This window comes from Eurytemora carolleeae, unplaced genomic scaffold, assembly GCF_000591075.1.
Source record: "Eurytemora carolleeae unplaced genomic scaffold, Eaff_2.0 scaffold80, whole genome shotgun sequence".
NCBI lineage: Eukaryota > Metazoa > Arthropoda > Copepoda > Calanoida > Temoridae > Eurytemora > Eurytemora carolleeae.
In genome coordinates, this window is record NW_019396141.1 from 188,760 (window position 1) to 202,321 (window position 13,562).

At 31.2% G+C, this 13,562-nt stretch overlaps 1 protein-coding gene across 1 annotated transcript; it reads left to right on the forward strand.

Annotated features, from left to right (window-relative positions):
* The first annotated feature begins 1,835 nt into the window (after positions 1-1,835).
* LOC111696157 (uncharacterized) lies at positions 1,836-12,334 on the forward strand. Its single transcript, XM_023465707.1, has 15 exons — positions 1,836-1,929; positions 2,332-2,397; positions 3,224-3,340; positions 3,818-3,887; positions 4,464-4,560; positions 5,584-5,706; positions 5,804-5,916; positions 6,130-6,156; positions 6,789-6,833; positions 7,162-7,235; positions 8,044-8,096; positions 9,032-9,079; positions 10,815-10,876; positions 11,436-11,509; positions 12,124-12,334. The coding sequence occupies exons 3-15, from the start codon at positions 3,263-3,265 to the stop codon at positions 12,175-12,177; spliced, it is 918 nt and encodes a 305-aa protein (XP_023321475.1). The 5' UTR covers positions 1,836-1,929; positions 2,332-2,397; positions 3,224-3,262; the 3' UTR covers positions 12,178-12,334.
* The last annotated feature ends 1,228 nt before the right edge of the window (positions 12,335-13,562 follow it).

Sequence of the window (13,562 nt, forward strand, 5' to 3'; positions counted from 1 at the left end):
ATATAAAACATGTTTTGATTATAATTGAATGATAAATGCAAGAAAAGCATATTGTATATTGTCATAACACAGCTTTTTTGTAATTACATAGAGATTATTTTTCAAAATTTTTGTGGAAACTTTGATATTTTTTAAATAAAAAGAAAGAAAAAATTATGAATTTTTGAAGCCCGACAACCATTTTTAATGGAACACCTTTGTATTGCACTCAGTGTATTAAGGTAAAGTTTATTAGATTCTAAACTCTACAATAAAAATCAATCTTACATCTGTGACAAAATATATATGATGTATGTCTCACACCTGTACCCGATCAAATCAATATCGCTATTCCGATTGGGCTACTTTTATTTAATATTTGCCCTAAGAGCTTAGATAGGGGAGTGTGATACATGTCTCTTTTGTTCACTTTTTTAAGGTCAGATCATTAAAACAAATTAGACCTCTAGTTTCAATGGTTAAAGTGCTAGGAAGGTTTTAAAAAAAATTAGAAAAGTGCGTCGGAAGAAGTTTGAAAAATATTTCATTCTACTCTTGACTAATATTTTTTCCATTTACATCAATTTTTCAAGGGCTTTTAAACTTAATAAAACTTAGATCTGTAGCTCAATTAATATGGACTATTTTTGATTGACCTTTCTCCCACATTATTTTCACATTCATTTGCGTAAAGTCCCGTTTTGCCTCATATAGTCTGTATTTGTACTGATAGGTACTGCTTGGCCAGGTTAGTTGAAATTCGGCCCGGTACATAAAATGAACTGGAATGCAACGTGCATCACCCTACCAGGCCTATGTTTTTTTTTCAAAATTTGTTCACAACTATGAAGTTGAAAAAGTAAAATGTTTGAGCGTTCTTATGTAAGCCGTTTTTAAATTTATAGGCTTTCAGGGCGCTTAGCTTCTTCTATTTCAATTGTGAACAATTTCTATTTGTATACATTGTAAAACAATAACAAAAAAATGTTTGCGGATTTTATGAAAAAATTTCATGGACTTTCAAAATCTAATAAAAATCAAATTTTGATCGTCCATTTTCCTAGTGTCACGCGAGGTCCCACAAAAATATGGGCCCGATCGGTTGAGCCGTTTTGAAGTTTAGCGTATAACAGACACCCAGACAAGCAAAGTTTATTAATAGATTGAGAAAAATCCTAAAGGGTAGGGGGAGGAAAACACCTCCCCCCCAATCGTGATAAGGTTAAAAAATAATTGTTGTGTATCAGAACTGACTATCTTAACTTAAATCGTCGCTTGTGTTGAAATTACGTTTACAGAATTGGAAACTCTTGTATTGTGTAAATTGAGATCAATACAGAGGTGGAAACTCTTGTATTGTGTATATTGAGATCAATACAGAGGTGGAAACTCTTACTATTTAAGTTAAAAATGTCCTATTTAAGTTAAAAATGTCCTATTTAAGTTGTTAAGATCGAAGTTATGTAATTTAGAAGGAATTTTTTAATCACTATATCTTTGCAACCCAATTTTGTAGACCTTAGATATTTGAAACTTTAAATTTTGGATCAAATAGTTTATGCTTGAAATGTAAAAGGTTTACACCGCCAGGTTACAAAGATACAAGGATTAGTGGCAAATACTCAATTCTTTTGATGACTTAATGCCTAAATAATTAATAGCTTCAACCATAAATAAGAAGTGGAACCAGCAGTTCCCAGTTCAGCTATTTCTCATTCATAAATATGCATCTGTGAAATTTTTCTGAAAATGCATTGCTTAATCCATCAACCTATCAACATTTGGAATTATTAGATAAGATGTGTTTTTTTTTACATAATTCACACTGAAACCTTTACTTCATTATTTTCAGCTGCCATTGAACGCTTGTTTTCTCGAATATTTAAAACAAATATTCAAATTGATGGATTCTATTCTCTACTCAAAACTGAAGCATCATCCAACATCGAGGTAAAATTCAAGAAATAATTCTCATATATGTTTAACAATCTAAATAAAAGAATAAAAAAATTATTTATTTAATTAATTTACAATAAGTTACACTTTAACAACGATCTAAAGCGCGGAAGTATGCATACTTTTGTCTTACTTAAATTCTGCCCTATTCACTGCCTTTTTCAGTTAACTTGATTGTTTGAGAAATAAACAATGTAGAAATCCATTAACAAAGAAAAAGTATGAAAATAATTACATTTTTTGTCTAAAATACTTGGAAACTTACATCTCATTCCCATCTTTATATACTTGTAGAGTACTGAATCTAAAAATGAACTGGAGAATAATATCTTTATATACTTGTAGAGTACTGAATCTAAAGATGAACTGGAGAATAATATCCTTGTATACTTGTAGAGTACTGAATCTAAAGATGAACTGGAGAATAATATCAAGACTGTAGAAATCAGAGAATCATTTAAGGTAAAACAAAATCTTCGGCATCACGTGCAGCCTAAAATAAATTGCACATCATCTTGAATACTTAAACATGTAAAATAAAATCATTTCCCTTCATTGAAGAGGTATTGAAAAGAACATATTTGAATTTTAATATGTGCCCCGGATAAATGTAAAATAAAATCATTTCCCTTCGTTGAAGAGGTATTGAAAAGAACATATTTGAATTTTAATATGTGCCCGGATAAATGTAAAATAAAATCATTTCCCTTCATTGAAGAGGTATTGAAAAGAACATATTTGAATTTTAATATGTGCCCCGGATAAATGTAAAATAAAATCATTACCCTTCATTGAAGAGGTATTGAAAAGAACATATTTGAATTTTAATATGTGCCCCGGATAAATGTTCCTTATAAACTAAACTAAAAGTTATTAGTTCATCGTCGAAAAATACTAACAATCCACCACTAATTTATGTAAAATATAGTGTAAACAATAAATATGTAACTTTCCTTATCCTTTCCTTTCCCTTTCTTTTTATTTCTATTTTATATTTTTTTAGAATTGGGGGGAAATATTCCCACAACCTCTACTTTTAGAGGTTTTAAATATTTTCTCCTGGAACACTTTATTTTGTATGTTTTTGTTATATTTCATAAATAAATAATTTTTTACTTTTTACTTTTATTTGTTTGCGTAGTAACAATGTATTCTCTTTTTGTCAAGTTTGTGGTGATAAACTTTCAGTCTGATAAATATAATTTCATTTCTTCAATTATGTTCGGTTAAAAAGATTATATAAAGATTATATGTATCAAATTTCAATGAAAAAAGTAAATTTGTTTAGGAAAAGAGCAGTTTCTACAAGTCCTACCTGGTTCGAACCATGATAGAGTTTGTGCTAGCTGTTCTACTGGCTCTATACATGGTTTGGTTTGGAATTAAAGAGATAGAAAGAGACAAGGAAGAAAACATGAGAATATAAAATTAAATATTTGTTATGAGACTTCAGAGACAACTTTTCAGATTTTATTTAGAATTTAAATATTGAAATTTTATGTTACTTTTCATCTATAAAGCTAATATTTAATGAAAAAGAATGATTATGAATTTAAGTTATGATATACTTTTGAGCTTAAAGGGGGTGTTCGCGAAAAAAGAAAGGGAGTGGAGGGGCTTACGGCGAAAAATAATCGCTTAACTAATCTTAATTCTGTCGTCATCAAAGCCTCATTTTTGTGAGCAGCACTGTATTCACAAACTTGGCTCGACGCCATCTAATCTAACCCTATTTTTACTATAAAATAACTTAGCATTTTGATCTTGCCATTTCTAATTCTTTCTTCGGTCATTATTGGTAGGTCATACAAAGTAAAAGAAATTTTTTATTGATGAAGTCACAGAAAGAAACAAGCAAAAATATTTTTGTTTTCCATTAAAGAATGTGTATTGTGATGTTCATGGTGTTTATTATGAGTGTTCAGGAATTCCACAACAGTTCTATCTTTCAGGTAATTTACAGGGAGACCCATAAAGGATGAGACTTCAAGGACGACTGTTCAGAAATTATTCAATCTTTGTTCTGACATTCATGGCTCCTTGGTCAGCTGTAAACATGTTTTCTTTTTTTCAAAATCTTTAAAAATTCCATTTAAATATTGCTAGTAATGGGCACACCCAAATTCAACCTTCAAATCATTGTATCTAAATAGTTTTTAAACGTCTTATCCTTCATGTGTAACCAAACCAAACTAAACCAGTATTTAAATTGCTTTGGTTTTTAAATTAAAATGAAATTTTAAAAAAATGATTTTTGAAGAAAAAAATTTATCATTTAAAAATAACTGCCATGAAGTTTCAGATGATTTTTAATATTTTTTTAATGGAGAGATCTAGAAAGCATAGAATATTTCATATTTTCATTTCAAAATCTATTTTTGTAATATTTGCATCGAGCTAGATTTCATTTTTACAATTATAAAACAAATTCTAAGTGTGGAGCATTAAATTGTCTTTTAATGAAATAATATACGCAATATTGCATGTGAGCATTGTACAATGTACATAATATGTAACTACAATTCCAGTGCTATTGGTTGCTCTTGGACTCCTGGCTCTCTACCTGCTTTCTACCTTCTCTACCATAGCCTGGCTCCTCTGCCCCTGCTGGGGCAAGTTGGCAAGGTATCACAAAAGATCACAAATTGTTAGCGTGCATACGGCAAATGATTTGTTGCACTTTAAAGTTGTTGCGGTTACTTCAATCTAAGCAGTCTGCCCTTTCTGGAATACTTCATAATTGGTCCAACAAAAACTGGGTCCATATGAGTATGACTTGCCATTACAAATATAAAGAATGATTACTCCACAGCCCAGACCAGCTGGTTCCAGTTAAATTTTTTACTGCTTCGGGACCTGCAACAATTTTGCGGATGTACAGTATGCCTTCTTGCTGCAATGCATGTGCTTAAGAATAAGTTGCTTTGTTGTACAAACAATTCTTCTAGATGCGTATTTAAGTTCTGATAATATTTAAGATGTGTGTTCATTCAAAATTCAACCAACCTCAATTATATTTTAGAAAGATCCAAGTACAATGGAAAGGTCCAAGCTCTGTAAACTCCTGTTCAATTCAAGCATCCGGCCGACTTTTAACCGGTGTGGCGTTATTTCTGGGTAAGCGTTAAATAATGGTAGTAGACTCTACGCAGCAAATTTTCCTTAGCATCCGCGCATATTTTTGCAGTTTACGGCAATGTGCACAACAGAAATCTGGTATTTTATCTGAAATTTCAGAATTAAAAATTATTTTTATACACTTAAAATATACACTGATATATAATGTGAGTACAGAAGTAATTATCTATATACATTAAACTCTCATTAGTTGCAAGTATCAGAATCTTAACAATTAACTTACGTAAACTATAAGATGAAATATTGATCCCTAATGTTAAAACAATTGATTTTTACTGTATGTCGCTCAGCAAAACTTGATTGATTCTCAAATATGAGAAATACTTTCCCTTACTTTACTGTTTACATTCACAGAATTGTGCGCAAATGCCGCAGAAAATTTACTGCGTAGAGTCTACTACCATTATTTAACGCTTACTCAGAAATAACACCACACCGGGACAGTACGATCTAAATGAATGATCCCTCTCATAGAAAAATACATATGTGTCCGTAATATTAATTTTACAGGATGATGAGAGCATACAGCTATGAATTGAAAGCTGCCGCTGTAGCCGAAGGAAAGGAGAATACGAGTGCTCGGATCCTAATGGGTGAAATGTATGAGATATACTATAATAACAGAGACCTCAGGTACGCACAATGTTAAACAGCATTTTTTTTTCAAAACATAGCTTCGTAACTTTTAATTTTTTACTGAAGGCTCAAATCTAAAATAAGTACTAAATAGATTATTGTTGGATCTGTTGGCTGCAACCTCGGGTTTAGCTCCTTGTCTCAGGGTGATGGCTCTTCTTGATAAATCATTCAGAGTTGAATGCCAACCTATCATTCATTCTTTAGGAAAGCAAATTTAAATACTTCGTAGTCTCAAAAGCTAACTTTGAGGTATATGGCTTGAAATATTTTTTATATTCTGATTATTATATCGATAATAATCCAAAACAAATTAAAATATTTCTTCCCAATATTCAAAGAGGAAACATTGTTCACGATGGAAACATTTTCTTGCATTTCTTTCTTTTCCAAATAAACCTTCAATTTGTTTTACTTTAGAAAGAAAACCTAGTGAAGAAGAAAATGGTATGTATTTATAAAAATCATTTATTTGACATTAATGAATTACATAAAAAGAGCCTTTTTTTTATAAAAAGTGGGGTCCATAAAATGTAAAATAGGGAGAGGGCTATTTCAGGATTTAAGATAGGGGCCTTTAACCCCACCCCTATATTAATTTTACCCCCCCTCAAATCTTATAACGAAAATTTACCCCTAAAAGTTCTATTTACACCCTTAGGCCCTAACCCAACTAAAATTACAGTTTATTTTACCCTTGAGTACAGGGTAGGCAAATGTCTTAATAATCTACTTATTTCTCCAAACAAAATATTATGAATTGAACTTTATACATTAACATTTTATACATTTTATATCATATTATTCGAATGAAGGGAGAATTATTTGTTATTTCCTGCTATTATTATTTCTTTTTGTAAATAATGATTCTTAAATCATGCTAATTTTTCTTGCAGGAGACTGCAAATAGTTTCTTTGTTTTTTTAGCGTTACAAATGAAAGTATACAATAAGAACGCTAAAAGTAAACAAAGTAATTGAACAAGTTAATATGAAATGATGCAGTTTTATTTCCAACTTGATTGTCAGAAAATATAAATTTGATGAATGAGACAATTATCTTATATCTCATATTTACAGAGGATGAAGACAAGGTTGTTCTTGTGTTTTCCGAATCCCCCTTAGGTAAATTAATATCATATTATCTATGATTATCAAGGAAAAAGACCTCTTATAGAGCTGTACTGTAACAGAATTGTTTAAAGGGAGTGACCGGCTAGACATGATAGTTGAGCTGAAGGTGCAGTATTGTAGAGAAAACAACTGATGAAATATTACAAACGACTTTACGCTCTTATCTAAAATTTGTACACCGTACAAATGTCTCAATGGTAACAAATGAATCTTTAAGTTTTTCTCTACAATACTGTACTTTCAGCTCAACTACCGTGTCTATCAAGTAACTTCCTTTACAGATAAAGTAAACAATCAATCAATTTAATGTTTTTTCTAGCTCGGCATATATTTGGAAAGATGGATGCTATTCAGTGTATGTACACTGTACAGATTGTACCAAGGACAGACAAGGTATGTACACTGTACAGAATGTACCAAGAACAGACAAGGTATGTACACTATACAGATTGTACCAAGGACAGACAAGGTATGTACGCTATACAGATTGGACCAAAGACAGACAAGGTATGTACGCTATACATATTGTACCGAGGATAGACAAGGTATGTACTCTGTCCAGATTGTACCAAGGACTGACAAGGAATGTAAACTATACAGATTGTACCAAGGACTGAAAAGGTATGTACGCTATACAGATTGGACCCAGAAAAGGTATGTACGCTATACATATTGTACCAAGGACAGAAAAGGTATGTACGCTATGCATATAGTACCAAGGATAGACAAGGTATGTACTCTGTCCAGATTGTACCAAGGACTGATAAGGTATGTACACTCTACAGATTGTACCAAGGACAGACAAGGTATGTAAATTGTACAGATTGTACCAAGGACAGACAAGGTATGTACACTGTCCAGATTGTACCAAGGACTGATAAGGTATGTACACTCTACAGATTGTACCAAGGACAGACAAGGTATGTACACTGTACAGATTATACCAAGAACAGACAAGGTTGTACACTGTCCAGATTGTACCAAGGACAGACAAGGTATGTACGCTTTACAGATTGTACCAAGGACGGACAAGGTATGTACACTGTACAGAATGTACCAAGGACAGACAAGGTATGTACATTGTACAGATTATACCAAGAACAGACAACGTACGTACACTGTACAGATTATACCAAGAACAGATAAGGTTATAGATTTTTAATAAAAAATATGTTAACCTAGCTACATATACCTATTCAAGGATTCAGTGGAGGTTGTTGTTTTTACAAAAGAAGATGAATTAAAATTCTTCAGGGAAAAAACAAATTAGAAATTTTAATTAGAAATGTATCCATGTTTTGCCTATAATTTTTTCAACATATGGCTGTGTAAGGTTTTATTATATAGTAGATATTTATAATATTTTATTAATAAAATCTTTTACCGATCAATGGAAGCGGCTTAATTTTCTTTTGTTTGTGTGTATACAATTAAAAATAGTCGAAAACAAAACTTAGTTAGTATTTACATATATTATTGATTATTCACCCTTTTCATTATAGTAAATTCTGTTTAAGGAGCTGGGAGGAAGGTCAACCACAACAATTTTTCGTCCGAGCCAGATTCTCCTCATTTTCTCGTCCGAGCCACCTCGAAATCATCGTCCTTTCAATATTATTATTTTTAAGTGTCTAATCCTTCCTGATAACACTATTTTTTAAGAATGAAGCCACGTTAGGGCATAAATGAAGTATCAAATATTTGTAAATGGAAAAAAAAATTCAATTAAATTAAAGATTTCAAGTTTAATGTCTTTAATAATGTTCACCTTTTTTACACGCATTTTCAGATATTCCTGGTGTAAAATGCCGCAAATAATTCCAAGTTTATAGAACTTCATTTTTTTTGTTAACTTAGTGAAAACCATAGAATTTTTCAGGGTGGTTCCATGGGGAAAATTATAGATTCGATGTTACCATGTCTACAAACTTTCAAAATTTTGAATTTTTCACGCATATTCAGCGTGAATCACCATATTGACGTGTTTTTGCAATAATTCCACACTTTTTGAGATTTCAAAGCGTCGATATTTTCCCTTTTCTTTCTCAGATAAAGATTTAAAAGGGTACCCTCGTAGATCCACCATGCCATTTTTTTTATTAAATTATGGAGGGTACAGTCCCTTTAAACATATCCACATTGGATTAATTTGCAATTTATTTTACAATTTCAAATTTGATTTTGTGAAGTTATTTTCACCAAGCGGGAAACGTGATCAAGCCTGGGGATCTCCCAAGGTATATATCATATATAATATTTTTTTATTTCAAATGTTAAGCATGTGGAGAATTTATTTTACGTGCAGTTACTGCAATATCATATTCGTCAAATATTTTTTACAAAAACGATTTTTTTAATTTCGCGAATTGTAAATCTATAGCTGATTACGTTGCCATGCTGTAAGAAGTTTATTGATTTATACCCAGAAAATAACAATGTTTTATCACTGTAAAGTTATTTTCTTAGAGCTATCAGAAATGAGAAGATAGACAATGAGATAGTACTACTACGTACTAACCATTTTTTAACTATGATTCAACAATCTTTAAATTTACTATGTCGTCTAATTTTACTTTTTAGTTCAAAATACATCTACCGACAAAATGCATCCACCAACAAAATGCATCCACCGACAAAATGCATTTACCGACAAAATGCATCAACCAACAAAATGCATTTACCGACAAAATGCATTTACCGACAAAATGTATTAAACAACAAAATACAATCCCCGACAAGCATACCTCGACAATATGCATCCACCGACAAAATGTATCCCCGGCCAAATGCATCCACCGACAAATAGAATCCACTGACAAATTGCATCCACCGACAAAATGCATCCACCAACAAAATGCATTAACCGACAAAATGCATCCACCGACAAAATGCATACTTCAACAAATGCTTCCACCAACAAAATGCATCCACCAACAAAATGCATCCACCGACAAAATGCATTCACCAACAAAATGCATCCACAGACAAAATGTATCCACCAACAAAATGCATCCACCGAGAAAATGCATCTACCGAAAAAATGCATCCCCTGAGAAAATGCATCCACCGACAAAATGTATTCACCTACCAAATGCATCCACCGACAAAATGCATTCCCAACAAGATGCATCCACTAACAAAATGAATCCACCGACAAAATGCATTAAACGATAAAATGCATCCACCGAAAAATGCATCCACTGACAAAGTAAATTATGAAAGCGAAAAGTTTATGTTTAACTCTGGTTTAATTTGTTAAAGTGGGATATTTTTGATCTGTTATTGTCAATTTTGATTTGTTATTGATCTATTCTGATCTGTTATCGGTCTATTCTGATCTGTTATCGGTCTTTTCTGATCTGTTATTGGTCTATTTTGATCTGTTATTGATCTATTCTGATTTGTTATTGATCTATTCTGATCTGTTGTTGATCTATTTTGATCTGTTATTGATCTATTCTGATCTGTTATTGATCTATTCTGATCTGTTATTGGTCTATTTTGATCTGTTATTTGAACATTTTGATCTGTTATTGGTCTATTCTGATCTGTTATTGGTCTATTTTGATCTGTTATTTGAATATTTTGATTTGTTATTGGTCTATTCTGATCTGTTATTTGTCTATTTTGATCTGTTATTTGAATATTTTGATTTGTTATTGGTCTATTATGTTCTGTTATTGGTCTATTTTGATCTGTTATTTGAATATTTTGATCTGTTATTGATCTATTCTGATCTGTTATTGGTCTATTTTGATCTGGTATTGGTCTATTTTGATCTTTTATTTGAATATTTTGATTTGTTATTTGAATATTTTGATCTGTTATTGGTCTATTTTGATAGGTCTAAAACCAAGTTCTTGTAACGTTCTTCAACAGTGTAGTACAGTACAGTAGTACAGTACAGTACAGTACAGTGTAGTACAGTACAGTAGTACACGTTGAAAATGAAAAAAAATCTCCCTTTTTTAGGAAAAAGTTCTTTTTTCACGGAGTGGATAAAGACACGGCATACACCATCAAGGTATCTTTAGGTAATCTATATTTTCTTTATTCTAAGGATGAATAGTCATAGTTTTTTATCTTTGTCAAATCGATGTTTTCGGGTGTATTTAAAAGCATTTAAAGGGACTGTAAGCGGAAATTTCAAGTGACCCACCAAACAAAAACGGAAATGTACGATTTACAACAGTACCCTTAAAACCTTAATCTGATCGAAAACATGTTTTTGATCCTCGTCAATGTTTGGGTGTGCTAAAAATATAAAAAAAAAACTTATTAATCCCTACACACTCTAATTTTCTCAAATCTATATCTTTGCAATCTTTTTATATTAAATTAATAGCAGAAATGGACTCGGCATACAGGAGTGAAGTGCATTGTATCGGATTAGTTTTAATTATATTTTTATCTCTTATTCAAAATCTGTTTAGAATAGCGGATAAATCTAATATATTTAAGAATTTAAAATTCATAGCCCAAAAAAAAGTATAAAATAGAAAATTCAAAAAATTGAAAACTGAAGATCGTCATGTGTTCAATAAAATTTCTTAATAAAAAAGTCTAAAACTGAGTAATGTATATTATCTATAGTTCTGAATGGCAGAGCTATTGCAACTGCACAGAAGAAGATAAAGGCAGTAATCATTCCAATTCGGGACATCCAGGTATTCTACATATAGACATAAGCAAACTACAGGGTGTTACAAGTACTCTACATATAGACATAAGCAAACTACAGGGTGTTACAAGTATCTCTACATATAGACATAAGCCAACTACAGGGTGTTACAAGTACTCTACATATAGACATAAGCAAACTACAGGGTGTTAAAAGTATGAAGCATTAAGCAAATTACAGTGTGTTTCGATAAAATTGTTATTAATACAAATTTATGTACAGTAAAATTAATAGAAACACAAATTCAAAATTGATCACATCCTCAGTAATTCTCGCTAATTTTTCATTTTTTACCAAATTTTTACGGATTTATCCTTTACAGTGCAAACTTGAACATTAATGAAAATCCGAAAGAAACTGAGTTCTTGCCACTAGCTATTAATCTTCTAATCCCTATCTTTGAAACCTGATGGTGTAAACCTTTGATTTTTGAAGCTTTGACAATTTGATTTAACAAAAACATCGTGTTGCGAAGAGAAAATAACCTGAGTTTCAGTTCCGTTAGAACTTTTCCTCAATTTCTATCTTAATGTATCAAAATGATTGTAGATCAATCTCCGAATTCTACAAACCGGTTTTGTTTATACATTTTTTGTTTAGTCGGCCCAGGCAACCATTATTGCAGCAAGCTATCTCAATCTCAAGGATTTGTAGGATCTTCTAAACTTGGAGGATTCGTAGGATCTTCTAAACTTGGAGGATTTGTAGCAAACAGCTATTTGTAAATCTTGAAATAGGACCTGAGCTGAAAACTTTAGAATGGTGGATATCGGGATTAATGCTTGATCCTCTCTTTTTTGATAATCTCAAGATTAACATAATCTTGCAAGATTATCTTAAAAGTGTATGAAAAACGATAAAATTCAAATTAATATTTAATCATCTGAGAAACTGTAGCATTTAGAGATGATTTGGACAGGACAAATACGCTTTCCTTCCTTAATATTATAAATTTATACTACTAAAAATCAAAAATAACAAATCTTCAACGTTAACGAACATTTTTCTTCAATTCATTTTAAAACGTTTGAAGATTTGAACTATAAAATTAACTTAAATGCTTTTCAGTATTGATGTCACTATGTGCAATTCCTCGTTTCATGTGCTCATTAATTTATTTTTAATTGATTTAGCAAGAAGCTTTTTTTATAAAAAAAATATTGACATTAGATGCCGAATTTAAAAAATTTGAGCCGCGGCTCAAATATGGTTGGTTCCTCTTAAAATTGTATTCAATGTTTCAAGATTTATGGTGGTGCTCAATTGAAACCGGTTTTTGGCGGATCTGAGACGCAGCTTAATTTATTAAATTCGGACTCAGGACTAATAAAAATCTCTATTTTTATTTCACTATGAAACAAGTCATAAAATTTTTTATAATGGAATTAGAAAACTAGAGTTTGAGAGGAATAATCAGTCCTTTTAAAATGATGTGCGTAGTTTTTCTTCTGTAAAACGTGAATTATATCAGAAAATTTGAAAAAATGGCCTCATTGGGGGATGCCCTGTTGGGAGCCCTGCTGGGCCATTCAGATGCAGAAAAAATGTTCAGGTATTTAATTTTAGATTGTCCAATTTTTGTATATCTATAAATGATCGAGAAAGAAACTGAGTTCTTGCCACAAAATCAATTTTTATTATCCCTTTCTTATCTCTCCAACCTTATGGTTGATATTTCAAAAGCTATTTGAACAGAATTCATAGTCTGAAATATGAAAGGTGTACGACACATTGGATTGCAATTTGCAAAGATATAGAGAATTAAAAACAGACTTCATTCCTAACTTACAGAATTATAATAACATTTGTTTTATTTGTTTAGACCATGGTGGGATTCTCTTGAGGATTTTGTAATCTATGGTTTAATCATGCTCGGACTTATTGTTAGGAAAATATAAATCAAATTTTATTTATTTATCTTTTCTTACGAAGAAACATTATTTAAAAAACACGAGATGTCATGAATTAAAACTCTTTTTAAAAGCGGAACAAGTTAATTAATTAATTTAACGCATTCAGCTCAAACTTTTTAAAAGAAA